Source organism: Aythya marila (assembly GCF_965140915.1).
Source record: "Aythya marila genome assembly, chromosome: 5".
Lineage (NCBI taxonomy): Eukaryota > Metazoa > Chordata > Aves > Anseriformes > Anatidae > Aythya > Aythya marila.
In genome coordinates, this window is record NC_139046.1 from 52,283,072 (window position 1) to 52,311,067 (window position 27,996).

At 51.6% G+C, this 27,996-nt stretch overlaps 1 protein-coding gene across 2 annotated transcripts; it reads right to left on the minus strand.

Moving 5' to 3' along the window:
• Nucleotides 1-5,649: 5,649 nt before the first annotated feature.
• TP53I11 (tumor protein p53 inducible protein 11) lies at nucleotides 5,650-22,985 on the minus strand. Of its 2 annotated transcripts, XM_082761473.1 has the most exons (8): nucleotides 22,902-22,960; nucleotides 14,892-15,065; nucleotides 9,196-9,599; nucleotides 8,318-8,376; nucleotides 7,816-7,864; nucleotides 7,288-7,384; nucleotides 6,500-6,601; nucleotides 5,650-5,916 (listed from the first exon to the last, which is right to left on the minus strand). In XM_082761473.1, exons 3-8 carry the CDS (start codon nucleotides 9,322-9,324, stop codon nucleotides 5,783-5,785), a joined length of 570 nt encoding a protein of 189 aa, XP_082617599.1. In that variant the 5' UTR covers nucleotides 9,325-9,599; nucleotides 14,892-15,065; nucleotides 22,902-22,960; the 3' UTR covers nucleotides 5,650-5,782. The 2 variants fall into 2 exon arrangements, with proteins under 2 accessions (XP_082617599.1, XP_082617598.1); XM_082761472.1 differs by lacking the exon at nucleotides 14,892-15,065 and having other exon boundaries at nucleotides 22,902-22,985.
• Between the last annotated feature and the right edge of the window lie 5,011 nt (nucleotides 22,986-27,996).

The window sequence follows — 27,996 nt, forward strand, 5'->3', positions numbered from 1 at the left end:
GTGGACTCCTACATGCTTTCCTGCCCCAAGGGGAGTTCCAGGCACCGTGCTGGATGGGAGAGGCTGAGGTTTGTCAGCTGCTCCCCTGCTGCTTGCCTTAAATTGCCTTGGGGCATCATTTCTGCTCTGGGGATTTCCCCTGAGGTTTTCCCATGGGCTCACAAGGAAAGCATCAATTCAGAGCTGTTCCAGCCTGTGTGTTAGTTGAGAGCATTTCCTCACTTGAGATAGTTGTTATCTAACCGATTTGTTTGGAAGTGAACTTGAGAAACATGCCTGGGAGTGATTTGTTTGGAAGTGAACTTGAGAAACGTGCCTGGGAGTGGGTAGTGGTCAGAGGCTTAGGTGGTGCTGAGGCCCCAGACTGTGCCTAAGAGCACTTCAAGAAGCTTCAGCCCCTGTTGGCTTCATTATTCACGAGCTCTCTCCCTGACCTCAAACGCTTTGGTCCCCCAGAAGCACAGTGAGGCTGTTTCCTTGTTTAGCTCAGGCCTTTTCACAGTCGAGGAGTGCTTTTAGAGTTAAACCAGCCCCTCTGAGGGCTGTAACCACCAGTAAGGCTGAGGGGGAAGACAGCAGGGCTGTGTGTCCTTGCAGCCCTCCCAGGGGCACCGTGCTGATACACCTGCAGAGGCTGCAAGGCAGGGTGGCAGGCAGCTGAAAGACTGGTCCGTAGTAAACAAAGCTCCTGGCTAAACATCCAGGCTGGGGAATTGGGGATACGAAGGAAGAGGAAGGAAGTGTGAGAGCTTTTACAGGCTTCATTTGAGAACAGCAATTTGCTCAGCAGCAGGAGAGGGCCTGGGCAGGTAGAGCAGCAGCCCCCCCTGCGCTGCCATCAGCAACAGAGTGAGGTCAGGGTTGCTGAGTGGCCTCAGATGTTGCATTAAACCTTATGGAAAGCTTTTCTGAACCATTTCCCTCTGGACCTGTTTTTAATGATGCATTTTAGCATTAAATTCTGGTCTGTTGTTTAATGAAGGAAAACAATTTCGCTAGCCAAAAAGCAGCAGTGTTTGTACCCGACAGCAGGTGCTGCTCTTAAGATAGGGAAAAATCTGTTGCATATACTGATCTTACAGGGCATGGGCTGCCACACGAGCCAAACTTGAACAGAGGCAAGCTTTGCTGTTCTGCTTCTGCCTCAGGAGCTAGTCAGTGATTGTTCTGGTAGAGCAATTCAGAAAGGAGGAACAAAACTGCGAGCAGAGACAGTATCTTGGATGCAGGTGAGCAAGAAAAGCAAAAACACCACCCCATCACCCCTCCAGTTTTTTTTTTTCCTTTGAGTTTGTTTTGAAAAGTTCTGGCTGTCTCAGGGCAGAGCCTGGAAGGAGAACACCTTGATTGATGCGGGGGGGAGGGGGGTTGAAGTTAAAAACCAAAATCAATGCCCTTTTTTTCATGACCAGTGGTATGGGGGATTAACTCTCAGAGCAGCCAGCGCACTAAGGCATAAATATATCAGCCTGAGGTAGGATCGCTGCAGGCTTATTTCTCTTTGGCTTTCCTAATTCTGTACTATTTCCTCTGTTTTTAGCTCTTTCACATCCCCTCTCTCCCTAAGGGCTGTCCCTCTGTCTTCAAAAGATCCTTTGTTCTTCTACTGTTCTGGCCTTTGCACAGTTTCCCCTCTCTTACCTTGTCTGGTCCCCCTTCTGCTTTTTTTCTGGATGGAGAATTCACCTCCCCTCTGCAGCTGGCTGGCGTGCCCCTGGGAGCACAGCTTGAAACCAAAGCAAAGGGCAGGCAGCACATCTTAAACAAGAGGTGGAAATTGCTGTAAAGATCCATGCAAATCCGAGAGGACCTGTGCAAGTAGGTAACGGGTGGGAGGAATTTCTCCCTGGGGAATTTAATGAACAAGCAAGCCCAGAAACCAGCCTCCTGTTGTACGGCAAAGCATGTAAAGTAGTTGGTTTTGTCCAGTGGTTACGTGGCTGCCCCCTCTGTTGTACAGTAGCTTTTTCTCTTTTCAGAGCAGTAGGCAGGAGAAACATCTGTATTTTTCTATCTGTTTTTAACAGCTATGGGTGAGTTTGGTGGGAGCAGGGGCTCAAGCAAGCATCCCTGCTTGCTGGAGAGCTTTGGGTGGGCCAGGGACCGGAGGGAGCTGCTGGCTCCTTCGCTGTAGCACTGTGACCACAGCCCATGCACCTTGGATGTAATTCGTGGAGAGCAGCCTGTGCCTGCCAGCCCACGGCCCCTCTGCACACCCCTGCCTCCCGGCTCTTATTTAATGCTCAACCGACCGTCACAAATGCCTGGGAAAGGGCTGCGTGTGAAATAATGATGTTTGAAATCTATTTTAAAAAACTGTAAATGTTCTTTTTATTAGATAGTGGAGCTTATTTATCCCGTATTCCCTACTGTAATGCTTTTTTTATATTGAAAGGATTTTTTTTTTTTGGTAATATAAACCAGAACACAAGCCTGAAGCACTCTCTGCACGGTTTTTGTGTGCGTTTCTTAAAAAAAAAAAATAAAAAGAAATAAAAGAAAGCTATTGTGACAGTGAAGTGAAACGGCTTTAATTTTCACTATTTGTTTGGTGTTGAGTACAGTCACTTTCTTACTAAAGGAGGAAGAATAAATTCAGGTACAGCAGCCAAAATGAGGTATAAACTGAAGTGTCCCCTTCTCCCCTTCCCCCCAAGTAAAAACCCTTGACCAGAAAGAATTGGCCGGCTTAGGACAGACAGACGGACAGCCTCTCTTTTGTCACCAGGTCCAGTTTACCAGATGTTGGTTAGGCGTAAATATGGCGATGCAGAGAGTTATGTGAACGTGAGCTTTCTTCACCCTCAGATGCGAGAGCTCCAGGAATGCCAGGTTTGGGTCCCTCGCTGGCAGGAGCAAGGTCAGCCTCAGCCCTGCCTGTGCCTGCTCAGAGCACGGCCCTCTGGAGAGCACGACCTTCGTGGCACAAATGCAAGCAGGTAATCCCGTGCAAGCTGCCTCCCATGGGAGATGACAGCAGTCCCAAGCCTCTTGCACACATGAGCAGCTGAGGAAACTGAGGCCTGTGGAGATGGAGCTCTCTCAGGAGAAGGGCCTGAAGCGCTGTCTCAGGCTTTTGATCCCAATTTATGTGCACAACTACCACCTGCAGCCACAAGCCCGAAACTGCTGTCCTCAGGGACACGTTTCAGTACAAAAGCTTCAGCATCCTCCTCCCTCCTCTCCCCCGCTCACATCAGAGTGAAGACAAACAACCACGGTTGGTTGCTGGCAGTGCTGCAGACAGACATCAAATGGCAAAAAGAGAAGTGGTTTGCTGCTCTAAGTTTTGCAGACAGCTGCTAAGCAGGGAACTGAAGAGGAATCTCACCTCACTTGATTTAAAGCTCCATTGGAAAGCTTTCGTTGCCCACCCCTACCTGATTTAACCATCAAGAAGTCTTCGAAGAACTGTTCTCATGTAGTGTGCTGACTAATTTTTCACCTGCTGGATGGTATTTTAAGGTACCCTACTCAGGCAGTTCTCTCTACAGCCCCAAAGTCATGGCTTAACTAAGATCCTAGGTCCTGCAGCCACCACGGGTGGGAGAGGACAGCATTAAGGTGGCCCTTCATCTCCTTCTGTCAGATTGCTTTTGGTTTGGTCAGTTTTACTTGTCTTTCCTAGAAACAGTCTCCCCCCACCCCCAACCCTCCGATCAGTCTGTGTATACATTCATGTGACCCCCCAAAACACAAAAAGAATCACACTTCACTTACCTATACCAACACTTAGAGCTGCGGGGCTGCACTGAAGCCATGCACCCCTGTGCTGCTCATGCAGACGGTGTGCAGGGTGAGAGCAGCAGCCACAGCCTGCCATGTGCCAGCTCCCACATGCAGCACCCTTCGGTCTCCTTTGTGATATTCTGTGGGCTGCACAGCATCAGTTCCTGCCTCACAGGGAAGAGGTTTCCCTCCCAGAGCCCAACTCCTCCACCTAAACAGGAAGGCTCCTCTTAAAACATAAATTTCAGTTGCTCGCTGTTGTAGTTTGGACATATTGAAAGCAGCTTGGCAGGGATACGTGGGGAAGCTCCAGCATTTAGTCTGCTGTTGGATGTTGCCTCTGTGGTGGATTTATTTCATTGAGAAAATACTTCCAGTTGCAGGCTGAACCAGCCTCCTGGTCCCGCTACTTCTGACCTGACACACATTTTGCATGGCCAGTGGGTGCACTGCACACAGTGTCCCAGGTTGATGCAGCTGCTTCTAAGCGCCAAAAACACTAACACACCATACAGTAACTACCCGCTAGCTTCTTCTAACTACACTAAGGTATTAAACAGCAAACAGCCATGGATCCCAGTCTCACCAGTGGTTTGAGGTCTGTTGGTCACACAAGCACTTCTGTTTGCGGAGGCAGCTTTCTACCAGGATTTTGGGACATCTCTTCTCCAGGGCATGCTTCGATCCCACCAACAGTAGTGCTTGAATAAGAAGTCCATACCTGTACACAGCCCTTCTGCCTTTAGGCCCAGAGAGAAAAGTGCAGCCTCCAGCTGTGGACAGGGATAATCCGCAAGGACAGCGCTAGGAAAATGGGCAGCCAACGCTGCTAAGCCCCGTAGGTGTTAGAGAAACTGGCCAGTGACTGGTACAGCACATACATCCTGCCTTGATTGAGCTAGAAGACAACAAAGCCTTCATGACCCCTCACGCCTTGCTGTTCTTCATCCCAGTTAAGTAGTGTCCTAAGCATTGTAACGCTATGAACTTTGGTCCTTTACTCCCAAAACCAGAGACGCCACCAGCTGTAGCAGAACTGGAACACTGTCTCCTGCAGCAGGACTCTCACTGGAGGCTGCAGCCTAATCCAAGCAGCTGCACTGATGCTCACTCTGCTCTCACTACTGCAAACCACAGCAGCCTCCAGCCCCTATTCCACTAGCGTCAGGCCCTCTGCCTCACACCTACCCCTGCTGTGACCAGCAGTAGAGCTGCAGTTGTAGGAAATGTTCTGGGGTAAAGGGAACAGGAGCCCAGCGTAGAAACATCACGGAATGTCCCAAGCAAAGGGACATCTTTGTGCTCAGCAGGCTTTTCTCAACAGCTTCCTTGACCTCTCGCATACTATAGTTCAAGCTGCACACCACCGTTCCCAGTGCTGTCCCTGCAAAGGGAACAAACCAGGAGTTTTCGCTGTCTCTCCTGCCAAGAGAGTAGCACCCACTGAAGAAAATAAAGCCAGGGAGGTACCTCTGGCAGCAAGGAAAACACAGCTGTTTGTGAATTCAGACACAGCACTGAGCTGCTGTCAGCTCCCGGCCAGGTGAACAGCAAGTGCGTGCTACAGGGGACAGGCTGTACACACAAGGACACCCTCCAACAGGCAGGTGCAACACTTACCAGGGGGAGTAGCCAAGTCCTTCACTGGTTGCCTTAACTCCCTCTCTCCTCAAGGATTGTTTCTTTCTTGTTTTGTGCTTTTTATTCTCAATGGTTTCAGAGCCTGTGACCCCATCAGCCAGTTCCCCCGGGAGACCAGCTCTTTTCCCTGAGGCTGCCAGGCCTGTGCACCTCCCTGAGCCTTCCTCGCGCTCTTTGCTTGCCTCCCGCAGAGGGGCTGGTGGGAGGGGACCTGCACGATGCTGCTCTCCCCAAATTTTCACCTGGCAATGCCACCAGCATCAGGTTACACACTGAGTCATGCCAGTAAGTGGAAAAGGAAACCATTTTAGAACAAAAAGGGACTAACAAAAAAAAAAAAGTTATAATTATAAATGCAAAATTACCGACACAACCCCTCCTCCCCCCCTTCCCATGACAAAAAGCCCAGGAATTAGACTTTCTTGGGACGGCGTCCAACTTGGTAATAATAATAAATGCTGATGAGGACGAAGAGGATTCGGCTGACCAGGAGGAGCACAGCACCCGTGGCTATCCGGCTACTCTCAACCAAGGAAACCGTGGTAACTGGAGGAGAAGGAGGGAGATAAGGCAGAGGTTGGTGACAAGAAACAAACAGATCTGAGCAGCACAGAGCTGTTTTCTGCTGCCCTCTAATGTAGCTTTTTGGAGGGACCAGCTGAGCCTTGTGAATACAAAAGCTGTCACTGCAGGCCCACCAGTCTCACACTCAGCAAACCTGCAACACACAGCTCTTACACAGCTTGATTTGACAGCTTCAAAATTAGGCACAGGGCCTGTGGGTCACAAAACTCCCATTTATAGAAACGCTTCCCTAAAGGCAATTCTGCCTTCAGGTAGCCAGCCTGAAACATGAACTCGAGCAGATGTGAATTTCCCATTTGCTCAGGTCTTAATTGTGGAATCTGCTTGTTGCTTTGTGGCTTAACCACTCCAGTGCTGATAAATATTTGTCAAATGCAAGAGCACGAATGAAAACACGTAGTCCACTCACACTACCTGCTTTCTGAGCAGCTCCCTTTTTGGTTAGTAACAGAAGTTACCCTAGAACAGTGAGTGAACAGCTCCCTCCTCCCCACCCTGATCGTGGGCACACAGCACACACCTCCTGCCCAGCCCAGCTACTCACCCAGGAACTGCACAGCGAAGTAGCACGCCTCTGTCAGCAGGGTCCAGCGGATGATGACTTTCTCAGCTGTGTACAGGGCATTCCACATGATGAGCGAGATGCCTGCGGAGGGACAGCAGCACAGCTGCTCTGAGGGAAGGCGAGGACCACCGGGAAGGGGCAGCCCACCCGCCTGCCCCCCAGGTGAAACATTTTGGCCTCCACGGGGGAGGCAGAGGGAAGAAGCGCAGGCAGCTGCTGCACTCTCCCCTTGCCTGGTGTGGCTGCTGCGTTTCCAGCCGTCCCCACGAGATGCTGCTGCAGCCTGCGAGAAGCAGCCAGCCACCAGCCTGCCAGTGCAAGGGCATCCCACCCTGGCTGCCTGCCCTCAAGACCAGCCACCCCTCCAAAAACACTCCCTGCGCATTCCCTCGCAGCCTGGGAGCAGCAGTGGCTGCAACACAGGGTGCAGAGCTAACCAACCCTCTGCGTTTTCATTCCTCCACTCATTTTCTTTTCCAGAGGGTTTCTCCAGGCTCCCTTCAAGCCCCTCACCCTCCCCTCTGGCCCCGTCTCTTGTGCCATACATGAGGTCCCCCCCAGGCACTGCAATCACAGGATGAGGGAGCCTGAGACCTTGCTAGGAAAAAGCAACAGAAGCTGAGCTTTACAAGAGACCCATAAAAAAAAATAATATTCCAACAGCAGCTGTTTCCAAACACAGAATTTGTCTGCTCCTGCCCTTTTGGCCTCTCGCCCCATTGCTCTACAGGGCAGCATCACACCCCAGATACTGGCACAGCACTCACTGAGGAGGGCTCCTCCGTAGAGCCGGATGGGAGTCTTGCTGCTCGCCGATTCCTCGTTGAAGATGGTGTCGTAGAGCTGGTCAGGGAAAGCGAGGGCCTGGCAGAGGCATGGGAGAGACTCAGCAGCACTTTCCCAGAGCCATCAAAATGCGCTGTCTCAGGCAGGGGAAAGTGGTGCTCTGACATTGAGACATGAGGTGACCAGAACCATCGGCCAGGAAATTGGGAATTAAGGAGGCGCGAGAAGTATCAGCGTGTCAGCTGCTGGCTTCAAGGCCGGTTTCTGTGACCGAGGCTGCCGTGCCGTGTGTGGTTTATGAACCTGCTAATGAAAACAGACTCTGGCAATGGGAACAAACAGCCAAGGACACTGTTGGCGAGCCCATTACAGAGACGCAGAGAGGGCAAAGGGCTCTCACGAGAAAGCAGCAGCAGCTGTTGAAGGCAAAGCAGGGGGAATAAGCGGCAAAGGAGCCACGCTGTGGCATCCAGGAGCTGGTGGTGCCCAGGACTGCAGCCCTCACTTACCATGATGGCCACCCCGGAAAACATAACGGCGGAAACCAGCTGCCAGACCCTGCACAGGAGGGAAAACAGAGGGCCCAGAGTGAGCCTGTTGCCCCTGCTTCACAATGCATTCCCAATGCTGTCCATGTGGTTATTAGCCTCTGCCCTCCCTCCTCACCCAACTGAGGCAGCCGTGGCTCTTCTGCATGAAGACGTGATTCCCCAGACACTGCTAGCTCAAGGCTCACTAGCAACACAGAGCTGAACCCCCCTCACCCAAGCAGAGGAGAGAATTGGACCTGCAAAGAGGACAGGGAGGTCCTCTGGCCTCTGTGGTTCCCAGCACCTGCCAAGGGACTGGAGCTCATGGCCCTCAGGCTGGTTTATGAGGGAAAAAAGCAGAGCCAGGATGGATGGTCCTGCAGCCCTGAGAAGCTCTGCAGGGAGCAGTGAGGCTGGTGTCAGGAACACTGCGGCCAACGGCCCTCTGACAGCCCTGCTCTGAGGTGGCCTCATGCCTTACCTGAGCCCCAAGGGTTCCCGGACAGCAAACTTGATTTCATTTCCCAGGACTTGGCTAATCTGAAATTCAAACAAAAGGCTCAAGGTGACTAAGCAGACCCTTCCCCAGCCTTTAGGCAGCATACCTCAGACCAGACAACACGTATCTTAACCCCACGTAGCAGTTTATCTCCAAGACTGCTGAAAAGAGGATGAAGATGAGAAATTTCAGCGCAGGGTGGAATAAGCAAGCTCCATGTGAGCTCTCCTGCAAGCAAGCATCCTGCCAGCGACCTCTCCAGAGGGCACTCGGGACAGGGCTCCCAAGGGACGTGTCCTTGTTCTCCAGCACAGGTATTTTGCTGAAACAGACCGCATGCCTTTGTTTGTGATTTGGGTCGCTTCAGAGAGGTGCCACCCTGCCTCTTTAATTGCCGCCCGTTTCCAGGGCACAGTGCTGGAATACGGTGAGCTTTGAGCTGGTACCATGAGCTCCGAGCTAGCTAACGGGCATATTGACAATAACATTTCACCAGTGGATTAAAGCAACTTAAAGGCAGAGCTCGCTGTGTTACTGTGAAAAGTGGTCTCAGGCAGCTTTTGTGCCTCCACCACGCTGCACAGCCTGTCTCTGCCAAGGGGCAGCATTAATCTTATCACAGCAGCCCTTGCATGAGCCCAGCAGAGCTGGGAGCTCTGGTGTTGGCAGAGAGGCTGCAGAAGGTAAAGGCTGGAAAAAAATTAACTGGGTTTTATTCAGTGGCCTGCCACGTGCCAGCAGGTGACACTTCACAGGTTTAGTGGCCATCCCCCTGCAGCAGTGGCCCCCTGGCTGCAGGACAGCAGCACGGAGGACCCCGAGGCGGGATGGGGAACACCTCCCTGCCCAGCACAACTCACCTTGGAGCGATGGACCTCGCCGTCATCGTCCTCGCCGCCGACCCCCAGGATCTTGCGCGTCTTCAGCCTGCTCACCAGGTCGGTCTGGCTGTGCTTCTTCATCAGCGGCGGCGGCTGCTTGGCCGCCATGGCGACACACGGGCCTCTGCCCCGCCGGCGGGACAGCTGAGGGGAGAGGCTGTGGGAAGCGCTTCACATGAAACCTCGCCGGGTACAGAGCATCAAAAGTTTGTAAAAAGCACGGAGATCTTGCTGCTACGCCGGCAGACTGCTCCTCATCGCCCCGGCGCGGGTTGAACGATCCCCTCTAGGGCAGGGTGCTGGGGGCCAGCTGCAGGCAACCCATCGCGGGCTGTGGGGAAGCTGTCCCGGTCCCAGAGCAACGCACCGGCTGTCACCGTGACCTGCCAGACAGGGAACAAAACCAAATCATCAGTGTGGGGACAGAGGCACCGAAATGCTCCCCACGCCCTTCACCCTGGCTTTTGCCATCAGCCCTGAGAAAGGGGCAGGGGAATGGTGCGAGTGCCAGCTTTCCACCCATCGGCATGTCTCATGTGCATGCTTTCATGCTGAGAGCAGCCCCGAGCTTCACCAGAAGGTGCCCTAAGTGGGTTTGACCTACAAACCACACTCCAGCCCGTCCCAGTATGAGGCAGTGTCCACGTCCCATTAGGAGCATGGTAACTCTTTGCTGCTTCCTAGACTAGGGCAATTAAGCATCATTAAACACTTCCCAGACAAGAGGAATTGAAGACAAAAAGCAGAGCATCATTTAATGACTTTCTCCTTGCCATACATCACACCCTTCGGTTGCCATTTCAGGCAAAATGCCATGCAGACCTCAGACGTTTGTTTGTCTTTCCCCCCAGATGCTGCAGCCCCTGCGCTGAGCCAGAACACACCAGCCCTACAGCTACAAGAAACCAGAGGCTAGATCCTCCTTGACAACATGTTGCTTCCTCAGAAACAGAAGATGACAGCAAACAGAGTAAACATACTGGGAATACTAGGATAAGAACAAGCTAGAGGTATCTGACAGAAGCTAAGGTGGAAAAGACAACTTTCCTGGACACATAGAGGTGTCAGGAGTCCCTGAAAAATCCCTCTATATCATTATCCAGTCATAAAACCCTGGAAACTCTCAGTTCACAAAGTCCTTCCTCCCAATTTGTCTTCCTTTCATCTCGGCTCAACTGAACACAGAAACATTTTTTTTCCATTTGCTACTTCACCCTCCAAGAGACCCATAAAAATGTCCCCCCCGGGCACCAGACACAGCTCCTCTGGTCCAAACAAGGCCAGGGCTCAAGCACAGGCAATCCCTCACCCCAGCTGCACTTTCCCATGGCTGTCCCAGGGGAACAGAATTTATGCTCGTGTCTAAAGGGTTCACAAGGCTCCAGGGAGTAATGAAGTGAGAGGTGTCAGTTATTTTGGCATCACGCACGCAAGCGTTCTCCCGCTGCCTCGCAAAGGGTTTGCATCTCCCAGGCAAACTTCTCCGTTTTTGTCCACGCGAGCAGCCAGTCAGTTCAGCAGGCTCCCAGAGCACGCCAACATAAATCTTGCTGTGATGCAAATCTGAGAGGTCTCGCTGTGACAATGCAATGACTGAATCCAATACTCAAACATTTACTAAGACCCTTTCGGATAGGGAAAAAAGGAAAAAGACATCTTCAGATCTAGAGCATCCTGAGGGCACGAAGTAAAGGAAGGTGGTAGGGCTCAAAGGGAGGACTCACAGGCTGAGAGATAAATGGCTCTGTAATTACAAAGGCAGTTTTGCAGTTCCGAGCACAGGCAAACAGATCAAGATTTGGCTTCATCAGTTGTGTTTGCCAGTTGCCTTCAGGGCATGAGTTAGTAGCAATTTATCCACATCATTATTAACATTGCTCTCCTGTTCAGAATTTCCACTGATTTGTGGTAAACCGGCAGCCAAGAACTGGGACAGGATAAGCCAGCTAGAAACACCAATAAAATAATCACTGAAGGCCATTCTGCTACGTAAAAACCATGCTCCCACTGTGCTAAGCACAGCTATGGCACGGCCCTGCAGCCAATCCCACGTCCCATTATCCCCATCTTCCAGGGGAAGAGCCAGTCTAATGAGTACTGAATATTAATGAATAATGAGCTAACAAATGCATTAGCACTAATTCGATGACATTCGGATAGAAGATGCTGAGCATTTGAAAGCATTATACTTACATTAATGTACCCTGACACACTGAGAATTTGGAGGATGTTTCCTATTAGCCTGTGCATTTACAGAATGGGAACCTCTACCTCCTCCTGTCATGATTTTCTCCTCAATCCTCTTTCTGAGCATCCCAGTGGCTGCGTACATCAATCACTGCATAGAGGAAATTCCTCTGCCCCCCCGCCCCCCCCCAGTGACTGACACTGCCCATGTGAAGCTGAAAGATGTTTTTTTATTATTTAAATTTCAATATCCCTTTTCTTCACAGGCTTCTTTCGGAATCTGTCCCCTCGCATACTGTACTCAGTGGTGACAGCTACTGCTTAGTGGTGCAAAGAAACCTCACCGGTGCCACGCTAAAGATAGCTCCATCTCTCCCCACCTCCACAGCTCTTCCCCCAGCATCTCTGCTTCCCTCCCAGCGAGAGGAGAGGAGAACAAGAGGATGTTTGATGATCCTTTAGCAGCCAGAGCTGCGTGCCCATCGAGGGAGGTCTGGCGAGGAGCAAGGTGCAGCAACCAAATGACCAGCCCCTGTTCCTATGGCTTCAGCATGCTGCTGCTGAGCAGCTGAGAGAGCTGTCCTGCTGCTCATGAGGGCACCACAAAGCTCGCTGCAAGGGTCTGAGAACACTCCCAGTCTGCCAGCAGAGTAAGTGAAAATAAAAATGAACTGGAGTTGAACCAGGATGAGTGAAAGTACAGTGTTAGTACATTTATCCTGGCCATAAATTTGGTCTGCTCTGCTATGCTGAGGCCAGGGAGTAGACTTGCTCTCCTGACAGGCTCCAGTTTCAGAGCTCCCAAACTAACACGCCAGAGGCAACGCAAGGCCTTGAGCCCACCTTCATTTGTAGATGTTGACCAAGAAGTTATTATACTCCTGCAGTGGACGTATGCTCTTTCTGACCTGCCATGCCCAAGCACCTTTCACGGAGCACAGGTCAAGAGACATTGGTAAATATGGAGATGCAGCACTGCCCCTGTACAACACCACGTCACCACTGAGCTCTGCAAGCCCTGGGTGCTCTTCACCCAACCTGAAGAGGCAAACACTGCTACAGGCATTTCACAGGTATGAGCACTGAGCCACGAGGGTAAAACCATGCCTTCTTGCGTCAGGGGAAGAGAGAGATGGCAGCAGAAGTGCCAAATGGTTTCCCAGTCAGCAGCTCCCACAGAAGGGCCGGCAGGCTGAGCAGGACAGATCCTGCCCCGCTCCCTCTCATCACACCAGACAGCCCTTCAGCTGCTCCACTGTGCCGGCTTGTCGGGGGATGATTGAGGCAACCGTGCCATATGGAGCAGTTTTTCATCCCTGATGCCACAGGAGCAGCCACAGTGGCCAAGGCACCCAGCGAGAGAGCACAGATGTTTACATCCTAATTACTGCGATTTTGGAACAGATGTCTCCAAACAAGGGACTGTGCGAGCAAGAGATCCATCTTTAGGGACAGCAGCCAGCTCCTTTCCCGTGCTGAGCTGTGCCTTCTGCCCCACCGCCCAGCAGAAAGCAAGACCCAGGGCAGGAAGCCCCAGGAGAGGTCTCCAGGCACCTACATGGCCAGGGACAGAGACAAAATCTGGGTTCAAGCACAGGGGCAGGGCAAAGAAGAGAGGCAGTGGGTGCACAGGTCAGAGCAGTCATGCAAGAGCAAGGCCAGTCAGAAAGGGAAAGAGCTGTCTGATGGAAAAAACGTGCAAAGTCCTCTCTTCCCTCTTCTTTTCCAAGAGGCTCATTACCAAAGTACCTTGGTGCCTCCTGATCTCGCCTCACCGCAGCCCTGCGCCCTCGGGACAGATGGCATCCCCGCTTTGGAAACACCAGGAGACTGAAGACAGGATCCAAAGAGGTACTCGTTACCTTGGCTCCTGCAAACCTTTGACCTGCCTCATCAAGCAGGATCTAAGACACCTTCCCCACACACATACGAAGGCGCAGCACGCTTGCTTTTAAGTGCAGAAAATCTCTTGGTTAGCAAACTATTACATTTGAAGACTCTGAAATCCTAAGGGACAAGATAAATCCCACATCTAACCCAAAATGCACACCCAAGAGCCACAAGGCTCTTTTATGGATCCTATCCAAGCAACCTCATAAAAGTTTCCCTGGGATATCCATACTGGAGCAGACCCCTGAGCCAGGGGTACCGAGGTACAGCCATCCCATGCTGTATTTCTGCAGCTGCACATTCTGAGTCCGTGATGAGCGAGCCAGCCCTTTGCCTAGACTTCTCTCCAGAGCTGGGATTCGGATGATTAAGACCTCTCTGCCACCAGCCAGCTGAGGCAGAGCATCCCTCTGCCCACCTCCCAGTGGATATCCTCCTTGCCAGCTGCAGCTCAAGTCTTTGCTACCAACATCTTCAAACAATAACAGCATCATTTGCATTTTTTGCAGGGAGGAATGCACAGCAACCCTTGCCCAGCATGAGGGGTATGAGCTCACCAGCCCAGCAAAAAGAAACTCCCCAAACCAATTCTGCAGGTCAGGAAGCCTCAGAGAGCTACAGGGAATGAAACCTGATCTAGCCGAAATAATCGGATGCTCAGGCAGCAGAAACAATTAGCACTCAGCTGCCGTGGCAGTACGATGTGACTGCTGCTCCTGCCCAGTCTGGCACAGTCCGTATACCCACGCAACAGGGATACTGCAGATTCCTCACCTGCCAGGTACATGGGACTCCTTTCCCATGTGAAAAGCTGCCCTTTAAGTCCAGAAGTCCCTCTGCAACGCCAGCAGGAAACATCTCTTGCCAGAGGTTCATCCCCTGGCTCTGCCACAGCCCTGCTGCTTCTTTAAGCAGCTCCAGCAGGCAAAGGCCCAAAGGCACGTTCGTTCAGCAGTGCCTCCAGACCATCTCCTGCAGAGAAGCCAGAGGAAACCTCAAAGCCCAAACCACCTGCGTTGCAGGCTGCAAACCACACAGAGACACCTCAGACACACGCACACGCACAGGACTAACCCCAACTAATCCTTCGCTGAAGGGGGATTTTGCACAGAGCCAACTGGGGGCTGCCTGCACCTGGGTAATGCCCATCTTTGTAAGGAGTGGGGAAGGAGAAAGGTGGGATCTAAGATATGCACTCCCTTGGCAAATGGACAGGACAGTGGCTGAGAGAAGAACAAAAGGCTGACGACACTCTGGTAAGGCTGGGCAGCACGGAGACAGAAACATCCTATCCCAAGGAGCACCACAAACCAAAAGCCAAGCCGCAGCCTGGGGGCTGCATCTCAGCTCCAGGATCTCACTGCCCACAGGTTTCCAATTTCCTCTCGCAGAGGGAACAGGAAAGTTTCTTCCCATGTCACGGGAAGTGTTACACAGCAATCAAAAGCTGCAAAGTGCTCGGTTTCCCCAGCAGAAGACAGAAACGCTCTGTTGCTCTATTAGTGCCTCAGACAGGAGCTATAATTAAACCCAGCAGCCCCGGTCCTGCTACCACCTGCAGCAGCACGCCAACGGCGAGAGCGAGCAGCTGGGCTCACCTCGGACAAGAAATGCTGTCCTGCAGCCAGCAGCAGCTTGCCGGGCTGTCTGACACATCCAGCACGCTCGGCCAGGCGCTCCTGGCGGATTTACTCCTCTCTGGGTAACTCAGACAACTTCGGCATCATCAGATGAACATCCCGAGCACTTGAGTTCAGCAGGACACAAGGGAGCTGAGAGGATGTGAAGGAAATAAGATGCGTCAGGAACAGGCACCATTTTCCTTTAAGAGCAGTAAAAGACAAAAATTCTTCTTTTGATTTCCCAGCTGCCTTAGACAGGTGTTTGTGGGAGACAGCCCCAGCAGCTTAGTGGGCCATCTGTCCTGCAGATGATTTCTACAGGGAAACGTTAGAAGCAGAAATAAAACCTATATATACACACAAAATGGAAAAAAAAAAAAAAAAAAAAAAAGCACCAGCAAAAAAATAATCATCCCCCCACAAAACAACTCCAGCCTCAAACCCTCCACAATTGTCTTTCGTGCACTCCCCAAAAAGCCAATGCCCTTTCCTCCCAACCACCCTACAGCTCTGCCCCCTTCCAGAACTCAAAAGGAAATAATAATAAAAAAAATTGCAATCAGGAAGATCTGGTCCCCTCCACCACATGTGAGGGCAACATCTCTCTGCGTACCACCACCAAGGACTGTAATTTCAAAGCTGTTCTTGATGGAGTCTCTCTCAAAAGATGACAAACTGCATCTACACCAACATTATTTCTGCATCTGCAGTCCAGTAGCTTACCCCACACAATGTAATAACCGCAATTTAGAGGCTACGAAAATGGCCACAAACATGAAATGGAAGATGAAATCAATCCGGCTGCATCACGCCTGCATCCTAAAAGCAGACTTTTGACCCGTGCTGCACATGGATTTGCAGCCCTGGCCTGGAAACAGCTTTTTCAGAGCATCCCCACACCAGCAGGTTTTTATCCTGTTCTTTAAAAAAGGGCTCCTCTTCTGCCACCCTCTGCCACGATACGCCCAGATGTGCAGTCAAGGCATACACAAGCAGGGAAAAACGGGCAGATAAATACATTTGCATTAAGCAGGGAGATTGCCTTTTGGTCTGATCAGGTCATTTCCTGAGCACCACACATGCAAACCCTCTCAGGACTCAAGTTTCCCATTGAGCAAGCACGAAAATTTGCTCCTTTTGTCCTGTGAGTCAGGCCTGATAGGGGATGGCCACGGTGACCATCAGTCAACAGCTGAATTCTCATCAACCCTATGTTATAGGGCATCTCATACTACATGTTCGCATCCCATATCCAGTTAAATCGCATTGCTGCACAAGAGGCAGATGCCAGCTCTCATCCCTCGGCCCCAGTCACCCTGCACACTGCTCTCACCTGCAGCTTGGGACCACATTTTCACTTCCTCCCTCAGCAGTTTGCCAACGTTAAGCCCTGTTCATCTGCACACAATTGCAACTTCAGGTTTATCGCTCCCTCGTGGCTCCTCAGACTCCAAATTAGCACAGGCAAGACTCAGGGAGTTGCTTAGCAAATAAGCAACGGGGACGGCCTCCCAGTACAACACATACTTCAGCTACTTGGTAGCCTACCCCCGAGTGGCAAAAATCTCCCTCTGACACCTTGCTGGTTTCTATAGCAACAGGTTAATGCTAAAAATGTTCAATGCAGAACTCCCCGTGTTGGGCAAACAGGGGATGGGACCGATTTAGACGAGGGAAACTTCTGAATAATCGGCTACGTGGGAAAAGAGCAACTGCAGGCTTCGCTAACCCGCAAGCCGGCACTTGCTGGCCCTCCATGCAACCCCGACTCAATCATTTGACCCCTCTCTCCTCCATTTTCCCATTTTTCCTGGAAAAACAAAGCCATCGCCCAAGTTCTTCAAGGAAACTGCCCTTGCACATGTGCCAGAGGCTCTCAGCAGACCCTCCTGGCAGAGAAAACCCCTTTGCAGAAGACCAAAGCAGCCACAACTCAGGGCAATGCCACAGGAGGAGGACAAGGAGGGCGGCCCCAACAAACCCAGAGTCTTCCCACACAAATGCTGTTTCACCCCCCAGCAAGCAGCTCATACAAGCCTGACTTTGCTTTTCTTTGCTGCTAAGTCAGGGGAAATCACCCTGTGCATGCACGCGTGTGTGTGTATGTGCACACGGTTGTTTATGCATGAGCTGTCAGCCCCCAAATTGTGCACAGATCAACAAGACTCTGAATTCCCCGACTGTGAAGTGCGTGACATTTAATCTCAACCTTCCTTTCAGATTTCATAACGTGCATTATCAGCAGTGGGTATTCAGCACACAAGTACCCTTTCGAAAGCTTTCATCAGAAGAAGGAAACAATATAAAGAACCTTCAGACTGAAAAAGAGACGATGCCTCGGATGTGAGAGCGGTTCTCCAGCTTCCACAAAAGGCCAGCATGTGTGTGCTGCGAGGATCACGACGAGGTGGTTTGTCCCTGACACAGAATAAATACATTTCACAAGTGAAGAGAGCGGGGCTGGGAAGCATGAAATGTATCGGGAACCTATGGTTCTCTTCACCTCCCTATTTTTGGCTATCTGGGAAACAGGCAGGGGGAGCCATCCCCCAGAGGTGCCTATTTTAGGATGGGCTGCATCAGCTTCTGGGAAGGCTTATGCCACAGGCTATGAGTTAGACAAGGGTTTTCATTGCTTTTATACGTATGGGCAAGGCAAATTCCTCATGCTAGCATTCAACTTTTCAGTACACACTCCCAGCAAACATCACATCACTTCTGCACATCTCATACCAGAATCACACTTCGGGATTATGAAAACCTGACAACAACCTCCCAGCTGCCGGGCATGGAGAAGCTACATCCTCAGTAACCCGCTCTTATTAGTCACAGCTACGGAGGATGCACATCAGCAACCACACAAAACGCAGCACTGCCACATCTCCTCTGTTACTGAGGCAGGTTCAAAGACCTTCCCTTACTTCTACAATTTTAACTCTCAGACACGTGGATCCAAAAAGCCCCAGTAATGCCAGCATCACCCATCAGCTTGTGTATGCGTGGATGTGTGTACGCACACTTACTGCTTTCCTGGTGTATCTATCAGCAAGCCTGTAACGCAGCCTCCAGCTCACGGCACAGAAGTGTCATGTTTTAGTCAACACTTTCCCATTACCTTACCCGAAATGCCACTCACTCACACACAGCAGTGGCTCTGGGGACAGCAGGCCAGTCTCTCCTCCCCCCATGCTCTTTGCAAGTGCTGATGAAAGGCACTCGCTTTGCCCGGAAATGTGGAGCAGGGAATAAATGGGCTGGAGACGAGCTCAACTGCTTTACTAATTCCCCATGCACCGACCCTAAATGCAAGCTACTTGTCCAGAGAGCTGAAGGGCACACATCGACATGGCTCATGGAAGGGGCTTGTTGAACTCATGGTGTGCAGCACCTGGGCTGATGCCAGCAGATAAGGCTCACACACCACAATGAGCAAGTGACTGCACTGGGCACAAGGGGAGGAGGATGAAAGGGTGCAATACAGGTGTCTGCTCTTCACAAGCGTGCACTCTCAGTCACCACAAAAACGACCTAGGAAGGAGCACACAGATGGTCCCACTTCTTCAGCCCCATCAGGTGTAGCCTTTGGCTGCTGGCAGACTCCTGCTTGCTTGTGAAGCAAAGTTTGGGTGCTCTTGATTGCTGCTAAGCAGCTTCTACAGCAGCTCCTTTCCCAAACACAAAGAAAATGTAGCTGTTTTCACATGTCAGATGCCTGCTTGTGAAAACCCAATGCCGCCTAGCTCTGTTGGACTCAGCGCTGCTGTTTTGGAGTTCCCTCTCCTCTTCGCAGGAGGCAGCTCGTGTTTCTGTCTCTCAGGAACATAACCTTGAATTAAGTGCCAGGCAGCTGAAATTAAGCGTTCGATAACAGGATTCAGAGGGACTTAAAAACCGTGAGCCTTTAAAATACCTACTTTCCTAAGTGAATAGCCTGTTTCCTGAGGCTCCTTTACTGCCAGCGGTACCGAGTGCAGTTTCTCCAAGCACACCCCTGCCTTGCAGCTCCGTGCAGCAGGGCAGAGTGGCCAGGAGGGCTGGGCTCAAGGCATCTTCTTGGCCACGATGAACACGGGCTAGGTAGCACTGGCTGAGCTCGGGAAAGCTGCTGGCTCTTTGTCACAGCAATCTGCATCGCCAGCAGGCCCAGATGTGAGCCCAGGAGACTGCAGCATCTACCAAGGGCTGGAGGATCTGGGGGCTCAACAGTGGGATTCCTGAAATAACCTCTGTCAGCTGTAAAAGCTGCTCGAGTCTTTCCATGACCACAAAACACCAAAGGCCAGGGGTTTGTACTTCACTTGTGAGATGGCACCGGCACAAAAGAGCACTCCTGCTGCCATCATGGGTTACTGAATGAATTCGTACTCCGACAAAAACACTTGGCTGAGTCACCCACAGAGTTTCCTGAAGATTTGTGGGTTTTCTCTGTAGGTCTCTTGTTCGGCTGCTGACACGGCCTCAGACTGTTTACTTTCTCAACCCAGGCAGGATACAGCTAAAAATGACACGGCTGCAAGCCTTTGTGTACTGCTCTGCCTGCACCTGCTTTCCTCCAGGCCCTGCACTTTAAGTGCTGCCTGATTTTAATAAGAAAGGCAGGGATTTCTCTCCTGCAGGCAGCAGCAGCCAGCTGCAGTGGGGACTCTCTCTAATCTCCCTCTGAACACAGGATCCCTTCAGACCTGGCACTCCGGCACACACATCTCCGGCGACATCGACTCGTGCTGCTAATGCCACTCCCCAGGGGACCAGGCCACTGAATCACTGCTTGATTTATTCCTAACTGCTTCTCTCCCTGTGCTCAGTGCCTTCGACGATCTTAAATCAAATCCCTAACACCAACTTCGAGGAAGCCCAGCAGCCAGGAGCCAGCTACCAGTCCTCCTGCCCAGCCTTCTAAGCCTGTTGGGCCAAATCCAAGAAAGGAGCACGGGGCTCGCCACCATCAGTGGCAACCTCTCAGCTTCAGTGCTAAACCCTGCTAGCAATCATTTAGATTGCTTCCTCCTTTTGGTGACAGATCTCTGCTCCTTCATCCCCTGCAACCACAGTGGCTGTCAGGGTAAATCTGGATCAGAGCTTCCTCACAGGCTCTGCTTGTGTTGGGTCCCTGGTTTCGCCCTGCAGAAGGAGCTGGGTAAAGCACTGCGCACAAACCAAGGTCTGGTAGAGATTATTCGTGTATAGCCCAGGCAAAGATTTCCCCATCAAAACCAATGCTCAAACATGCTAAAGAAACTCCTGCTTTGCATACGTAGGACTAGAGAGACACCTGTGGATGTATCTACCAGGAGCACACAAGCACTTTGCAGGACGAGAGCAAGAAAGGTTTGCATCTCATGAAACCAGGAGGGAAAGTTTGCTGCAGGGTTAACCCCTGGGAGCCTGGGCTGTGGGGCAGCACCGACTCCAGTGGGGTCATCCAGCAAGGCCCCACACAGCTCTTAAGCCTCCTGCTCCCCATCTGTCAGGCAGGGAAGCCGCACCACCCAGCGCCACAGATGGGCAGTGAAAGGCACCGAGATGCATTAACCCTTGCAGATGGCAGAGCTTCACAGACAGAAGAAACTGAAGAAGGCCAGCAACTCATCTGTCATTTCCCTTCGTGTTTTAACTCCAAAGCTGTCTTCAGCTGTAGCTGGATCTGTCTTTGTGAACATCTTTCAGCATCTTGAGCAATAACCCTTCAAACACAGAGCAAACTCACGCGAGCCTGTGATCTCCAGGACAGAATCAAAACCACATTTTCCAAGAGAAGGCAGAAAGCGACATCAATGGGGAGCACCTGGTCACCTCTTACATCTTGCTTTTGCTGATCTGGAGAAAGACCCGATGTATTTGGGGGTCAACATTGGGTCTTTTTCTCCCATTACTTTTTTTTTTTTTCTTCACTCTTACGTCAAAAAACACAAAACCCAGAAGATCTTTCTATAAATAACGTCCCAATAGTGCTGAGGTCACCAAACTGTTCACCCTGGCACGAGGCCAAAATCACAACATAAACAACCCCAACCTCTTTCTGCTGCACGTGTGCCTTTTTTTATTATTATGACTATTTTTTCCCCGTGACAGGGGATGGCTCGAAACCAAAAAACATAGCAGCAGGAAGACGCAGACCCCCACCCCTGGTCCCACTTGTGCCAGGACAGCCCGGTGCTGCGAGCGCCCATCCTGCCCACCGCAGAGCGAGATGCTCTGTGCTGTGACAGCATTTTGAGCAGTTCTCATTAAAAGTGTGGGTGCTGAATGGATGAGGCATCGTCAAGCACACACATGGGACGGAGCAGACCACTATCCAGGCAGCTCCAAGGAAAATGGGTGGAATGGTCCCCCCCAGGAGCATCCCCTGCTGTTAACTCCAACCTTCAGAGAGTTGCAGGACAAGCAACTACCAGCTGAGGATGTACTCTGGGCATTTTGCACACTGTAGCACTCAACGCTCATTGGGAATAGAGAAACATCTCCCTTTGGATCAAGCCCCAGCCTCCAGCAGCTCCAAACAGACAGAAGACCCCAGGCAGAGCTCCCACAAATCTATGGCTCCCCCAGTCCCACCCAACACATCTCTGGAGATGCTCTTCTGCCCACTCCTCTCTGCAATAAATCCTCGCTGCAGGTCCACGAGCACGAGGGATAAGTTTGAGATTTTGAGTTTGGGACCACATGGCAGGCACCATCTCTTCAGCCTCCTGGCTGGGACAAGCCACCCAGGCTCCCTTTGCCTCGCTCTGCACAAGGTGCAGAACAAGGAAGGAGACATCCAAAAGCAACCCAATCCCACTTCTCCCAGCTGCGATCAGCACCCAGCGCCCCTGCTGAGGGCACCAGGGCCCCTTGGTGGCTTCCCCCACAAACCACCGTGCGCTCACAAGGTGTATTTATGCATCCCAGCTAGGAATGGCTACGGCCAGCTAAGGCACCTCCACGCCCAGCCCGAGGATCTTGTTTGGTTTTGGTTTTCACCACAACCTAAGACAATTCCCTCCCAGAGGAAAAGCTCCCCTGTCTAAAGGGTAACTACTATTTATTTAAGTGAACACTTTCCTCATCCGCGGGCCCTGGACGTCATTACTCAGCAGACTCTGCTTTAGCGCAGATAGAGTTACTGAGCAAGTTATTTATTCTAAGTCCAGAATAGCCAGTGCTCCTGCATGCTCTGTAATTTCTCATGGCTCAGCTGTACCGCCGGTAGCCCTAATGTCAACAAGGCTTCGGTCGCTGCTGGCGTTTTTACCTCGCAGCCCGTGCAGACAGAGGGGATGGATCAGACGGTACCCATTGAACCACCAGCAGCTCAGGCTTGGCTGGCCCTTGGGCAGCTGCCTGAGGACTCCAGCTGCAAGGACTGAGCACTGGATTAAGGTACTGCTTCCTTCTCAGCCCAGTTTGGTGAGTTGGGGTAGAAGACACCTGGAGAGCCCGATATCAGCTGGGGGACAGCCATGCCCACAGGTGGCACGGGTAGAGCCAGACGGGGACGCAGAGCCCACAAAGAGCTGGCTCTCCTCACCTTCCCCTCCTGCCACGGGGAGCTCTGCCCCACCTCGCCTCCCTTCACCCCCAGCTCCATCCAGCCCTCACCCCGTCCCTCTCCCTCCATCCCCAGCACCCCATGAGAACCCATCGATGCCAACATCCCAACCCACACACAGGGCTGGGGTCGCAGCCTCCCCACCCGGGCACCATTTGGGGACCGCGGTCCTCTTGCCCCTTTACCAGCAAGCAAGAAAGGACGGGCACTGCTGGGGGGAGCAGCAAGGCAGGACCCCAGCCTTCAAGGAGCAGCATGCGTGTCCCCTCACTGGTCCCACAGCCACCATCCCCCCTGCATCCCACCTACCCACCACCAGCGCATCTCCCTCCTCCTCCTCCTCCTCCTGCAGCAGCCCGTCTCGGGACCCTCCACACCCCACGCCCCCCACCCGGGGCTGAGCGGGGAGCCCCCCACGCCCCTTCCCTCTTTCCCCCCGTCCCCTCCGCACTCACCGGCCGGCCGGGGGGCCCCTCGGTGGCTGCCCCATGGGCGAAGCGTAGCGGCCGGCGCCGCGCAGCCCCGCGCACTGAGCCCGGCCCCCGCCGCGCCGCCGCTTTACCGAGACGGCCCCTCCTGTCGGGGCGGCCCCGGCCCCGCCCGCAGTCCCTGGTGCTGCCTCCATCACCCCCCTGCTGCCGCCCCGTCGGGGGAACAAAGGCAGAGGGGTTGCAACCCGCCGGGGGAGACCCCGAGGGCGCAATTTGGGAACCCCCCCGTGCGCCCGGTGGGGAGCCTGGTGTGGGTGCGCGACCCGGCGCACCTCGAGCTGGTGCCACGCGAAGGAGAAGGGCTGAGGAAACAAACAGGCAGGGTGGGGGGAGAGGCTTGTAGTTGGCTTCGACCCCACGGGCGAAGCGTAATGGGGAAGTGCATCCCAAAATGTGCAGCATGATGAGGTCATCCCAGGCACAAGGGGGTCCTTGTAAGAACAGAAGGCTTGGCCAGAGGGAACCGGGGTGAAAACTCGTTTCACAGAGGCCAAGGAATGAATCTGGAGGAAACAGAGCGTTTCTTTGGAGGGAGTGTCGTTTCAGCAGCTGGGTTTGCTGCATAACATGGGGAAGACAAAAAAAAATAAGAAAAGAGGCAAAGAAAAGCAAAAAAAAAAAAAAAAAAAGGGAAAAAAAAAAAAAAAGCTAAAGATTTTATATTTTCAAAAGAATATATATTAAAATTCCAAAACAAATCCAGCCCCGACTTGGAGCTAGCAGAACATTTCACTGTGCTAGCGTTCAAAATTTTCACTGCGATTATGCCAAGACGTATAGAGGAGCTGAAATACTGCATGTGCTCCATCTGTGCTCTGTGCTAGTGAAATACCGTAATGTAATACAAAAGCACGCCGAACAAAGTGAGAAGGCAGAGCTGAAACAACCATGTTTCACTTTATTGAAGTGAAATAACTACGATATTGTCAAACAAGGCAAGTCAAAATATGTCATGTTGACTTATTTAAATAGAAATTTGCATTCAAGGAAATCGCTCAATTTTTTTTTATTTTTTTTTTTTCAAAGACCTAATGAACAAACAGTTTTGAGGCAATAGCTCCGGCTATTGCACTGGGGCAAGCAGTAAATAGCAAGTGTCATTTTGCAAAAGCGATTCAAGCATTTGTGCCATCATATGTCACAGGGAGCACCAGTGTTATTTCTGAAAGCGGCATAAATGTGCTCTGGGAAGCGTTACCCTCAGACAAGATTTGAATTTGTAAATTGGAGCCCGAGGCCTTCTGCAGTGATTGCTTTGTCCAGAACCACCCAGCCCTCCTGCCTACCTTTTCCTCATTCAGAGAGCGGGGAGCAGCCTTTGTCCATGCTGCTAAACACGGCACAGCAGCAGCCCAAAAATGCTCTGCGAGGTCTGCCCCCATCCTGCCTCTCTTTGGGGCCGTGCGCTCAGGGCGTGCAGCCACGGCATTAGCACCGGGCCATGCAAACCAGCTTTAATAATTAACCCCAGGCTTTCGTTTGCATTTGGCTCCAGGTCCCCAGGTGACAGGCTGGTGCATGCAGGATCCGTGCCAGAAACCTCTCCCACAGACCCAGACACGACTGGAGCGTGGTGCCGCGGGCCAGCGGGTGCAAGCAGCGGCCTGTGGAGTCCCAGGATGGCGAAACAGCCGCCTGCCTCCTGCACCTCCACACAGGCCAGCCTGTGAACCTCTGTGCCTCTGGTGTGCCAAGGCAGAGAGACCAGCAGGATCTGTTCTTTGCAGAGCTGAGCACACTAAAACACGTCCTGGGAGGAAGCCATGCAGGACCCTTATTTCTGGGGGGGCACGGAGGGCAGCGCATCTTCCTCAGCCCCCAGGGAGCTAGGCGGCCAGCTCACACGTAGCAGGCAGCTGTGTACAACAGGGAAGGAGAGGGAAATAATCAATAGTCCGTAGGTGATCCTGGTTTTGCTGTTATCACCTCTCACAGCTGGAGCCAGACATCTCCTTGGGTCCCCAGGGCACAACCCCGGTCCCCACAGGCCCTGCTAGACAGCGCACAGTTTGTGCTGAGAGCGTTTCTTGTGCTTGGACCTCCTTCTGCCACCGAGGTGGGGCTTGGAAGGTGAAGATGATGACAGGGATGATGTCTTAACCCATAACAAGACCCAGGCTGCTTTCACAGTAACATCAAATTGAGGATGGGGAGGGGAGCACAAAGATCTGGTGTCCCCACGCTGCTCACTTTTGGGGATGCTGCACAGTCAGACAGACAGATGTCACGGAAAAAAGCTGCTGAGCAAATTGTACTTTCTGATCTGTGAGAAGTGGTGAGGCCTAGAAAGAACAAGTAGCTTCCAGATTGGCATGAGCTTTCTGTTCTTTTTTTTTTTTTTTTTTTTTTTTTTTTTTTTTTTTTTTTCCCAAGGAAATCTCAAAAACTGTTGTTTCAGGTCAAAGCATTTTGATTCAGTGCATGCGAAGTGTTGCATTTGAACATCTGTCTTTTAAATAATTCTGTGTTTACCCAATTAAGCAGAAAAATCAAGTGCCATTCAAATAAAAACTTAACAGTCTCTTCTAGTCTCTTCTATTTTTTCCTGAAGCAGCATAAGACCTTCTCAATTACATTTTTTTTTCCAAAATGGCATTTTCAGGGGGAAAAAAAATAAAAAACAGTCACCCAGCTATTCCAAGGGTGTCATCTGAAGGACTCTGAAGGTGTCCTTGTGCACCAGAGATCACCAACAGGGGCTCCAGCACCTGCAGAAAGCTTTGTTGTCTCAGCAGGATGGGCACAAACTCCATCGACTGTAAAAGGCCACATCAAGAATGTTTTCCCTCTTTTTCTTGCCCCTTCAGCAGCCTCCCATACTCCTCTGGTTTGCTACCCTTGTTTTCAAAATACGGCTTTTTCCCTCCAACCTTTTAGCTGCTTTTGCCTCTGCCTACTCTCCACATCAGCTCAAGCCTCTCTGAGAACCCGTAAGAGTCCTCTTTTCAGCCCTTTTGGTCCTTTTGTGCTCTGTATCGAAGATTGTCTTGTTGTCCCCACAGCATGTCAAGATACTTGCTGACATCAATTCTCACCCTTTAGATAGTCATTTTCTCATCCTAGAAAATATTTCCTGCTGTTTCCTTTGAAAGATGCCTCAGAAAATGCGCTGAGTGGTAATCTGTAACGTGTAAAATCAAAGATGATTAAACTGCCCAGTCCAACCTCCTGTATCCATCACAGCTTCTCACATCGCGTCTGGTCAGAGCTGTATCGAGCACCACAACTCATGCTTCTCCTCGGCTGCAGCACACTTTCCAGAAAGGCAGCTGGGACCAGTCTTTAAAGCAGCTCTGCAGAAGCTGCTTTAGCATTCCTGAATGCTAAAGGCTTCTGGTCAACACACAAGGGAGAAAGAAAATGGTTACAGAAAATGGTAGAGCTTCTCCACAGGTGTTCCCCTCTCTCTGGACACCTGGTTTCGACACCAGGTGGGTTTCGTTCTTAGCTCAAGGAGTAGCAGCAGGGTGGCTTCTGTACCTAAAGGCCCTACATTTGGTCCTCATAGAGGGCTGCTATGTGTATGGGAGCATACATATGTTAGCATGAGATCTGTAAATAGATGGAGCCCCTTCTCGACATGCATGGCAAGGCCTTTGTAATTAATTTATAGGAGATGTACAGCCAGCCATGCTCGCACAGCGTACTACAGATTAAATTTAACATCAAAGAGCAATCATGAGGCTTCTTGGCATATATAGGCCATCACATTTAACATCTCCAACATCTCTGCAGTTAACTGCTTCAGCCCCTGGACTCAGGCCATGGACTGAGGGTTTCCATCTGGAATGTGGATGATGTGTTGTTATACAGCACCAATGAGGACACTTTGCCTTTATATCCTGTGCTGTACACATGTATTTATTTCTGATGCATCTGTGCTCTACTTCTGTAGCATGGGACTGGACAAGAAGAAGAAAAGGCATAGACACCATCTGACGGGTGTTGGCATGCCTTGAAATCAATCTGCAAGCAGCCCAGCATCAGCACCGACGGGGAAGCCTTATTGCAATTTAGAGATGCATATTTATTTTGACCTAAGTTCACTGTTGTTACGTGGAAGCAAGGCATGGAAGACCAATCACTGAGGTCTTTAACAATAAGGAAAACCCGTGAGGCTGAGCAAGGCGGGAGGTGCTGGATGGTGCCCAGGTGATGACCTGTGCAGACATCAAGGCGTTTAGCCCAGAGCTCTTGGCAGCTGATGGCTGGATGCTGAGGACATCTCTCCCCTGTAAAGCAGTGCCTTGGTGACAACGTAGCGGGATGGAAATGTTCCACGGCCTGCTAGCTATGCAAATATCGTGCTTGGCACCCCTACATATATACTTTTAATGCCATGAATGCGTTTGCCAGCTCCCATATTTTCCAGCATGTTGAGCTCTGCTCTCAGTATATTTTGCCAATCTACGAAACATGTTTTCAGTCCCATTAGGGTAAATAGAAGGCTTCCTCCAGCTGGACTCCTTGCATCCTTGGGCACTCAGACAGCCGCCCTCACACAGAAAGGGAGCCAGGTCCCAGGGCGGCCATCCCTGGGGTCCAGGGAGCGAGGAGAAACGGGCCCCTTAAAAGTGGGAGCCAAAGTTAGGGCTAGGTTTGGGAAGGAGGGAACAAAAGCTAGCGCTGGCAGGAAGCATCGGGCGGATCCCGCAGCATGAAGTGATGCAGACTTGGTCCTTTCCCTGCCCTCCACCCCGTCCCCAGCTGCAGGGATGTGCCCACACCCCAGAAGGAGAACAGCAAGCATCAGCAGTGAGCAAATCCAGATGAGCACCTGGCTTGAGTTTTAAATGTCGTGCCTCCATTGAGAGCCAGAAGAAATTAGATCCTGCATCAGCTGGCCATGGGACTGTGGAAAAATGTTTTTCTTTTGAGATCCACAGGTTGTTCCCTAGGCCAGGCATGGCTCAGAGAAAAGACATTGGATTCTCAGATCTGCAGGAGCCTGGGCAGAGTGAGGCACCCACTTTACACACTTTTCCAGTGTGCCCTTGTGGGCAGAGGTGCTTTTGGCTCCTCTTCTTCAACACTGACCTCGCTGAGGTGCAAGCTGACC

Excerpts from the sequence above, each read along its gene's own strand:
- TP53I11 (XM_082761472.1), bottom strand. The coding sequence starts at position 9,324 with ATGGCGGCCAAGCAGCCGCCGCCGCTGATGAAGAAGCACAGCCAGACC. Across the intron at positions 7,865-8,317 it reads CGGGAACCCTTGGGGCTCAG|GGTCTGGCAGCTGGTTTCCG; the intron begins GTAAGGCATGAG and ends CCTCCTGTGCAG. Across the intron at positions 7,385-7,815 it reads TTTCCGGGGTGGCCATCATG|GCCCTCGCTTTCCCTGACCA; the intron begins GTAAGTGAGGGC and ends TGCCTCTGCCAG.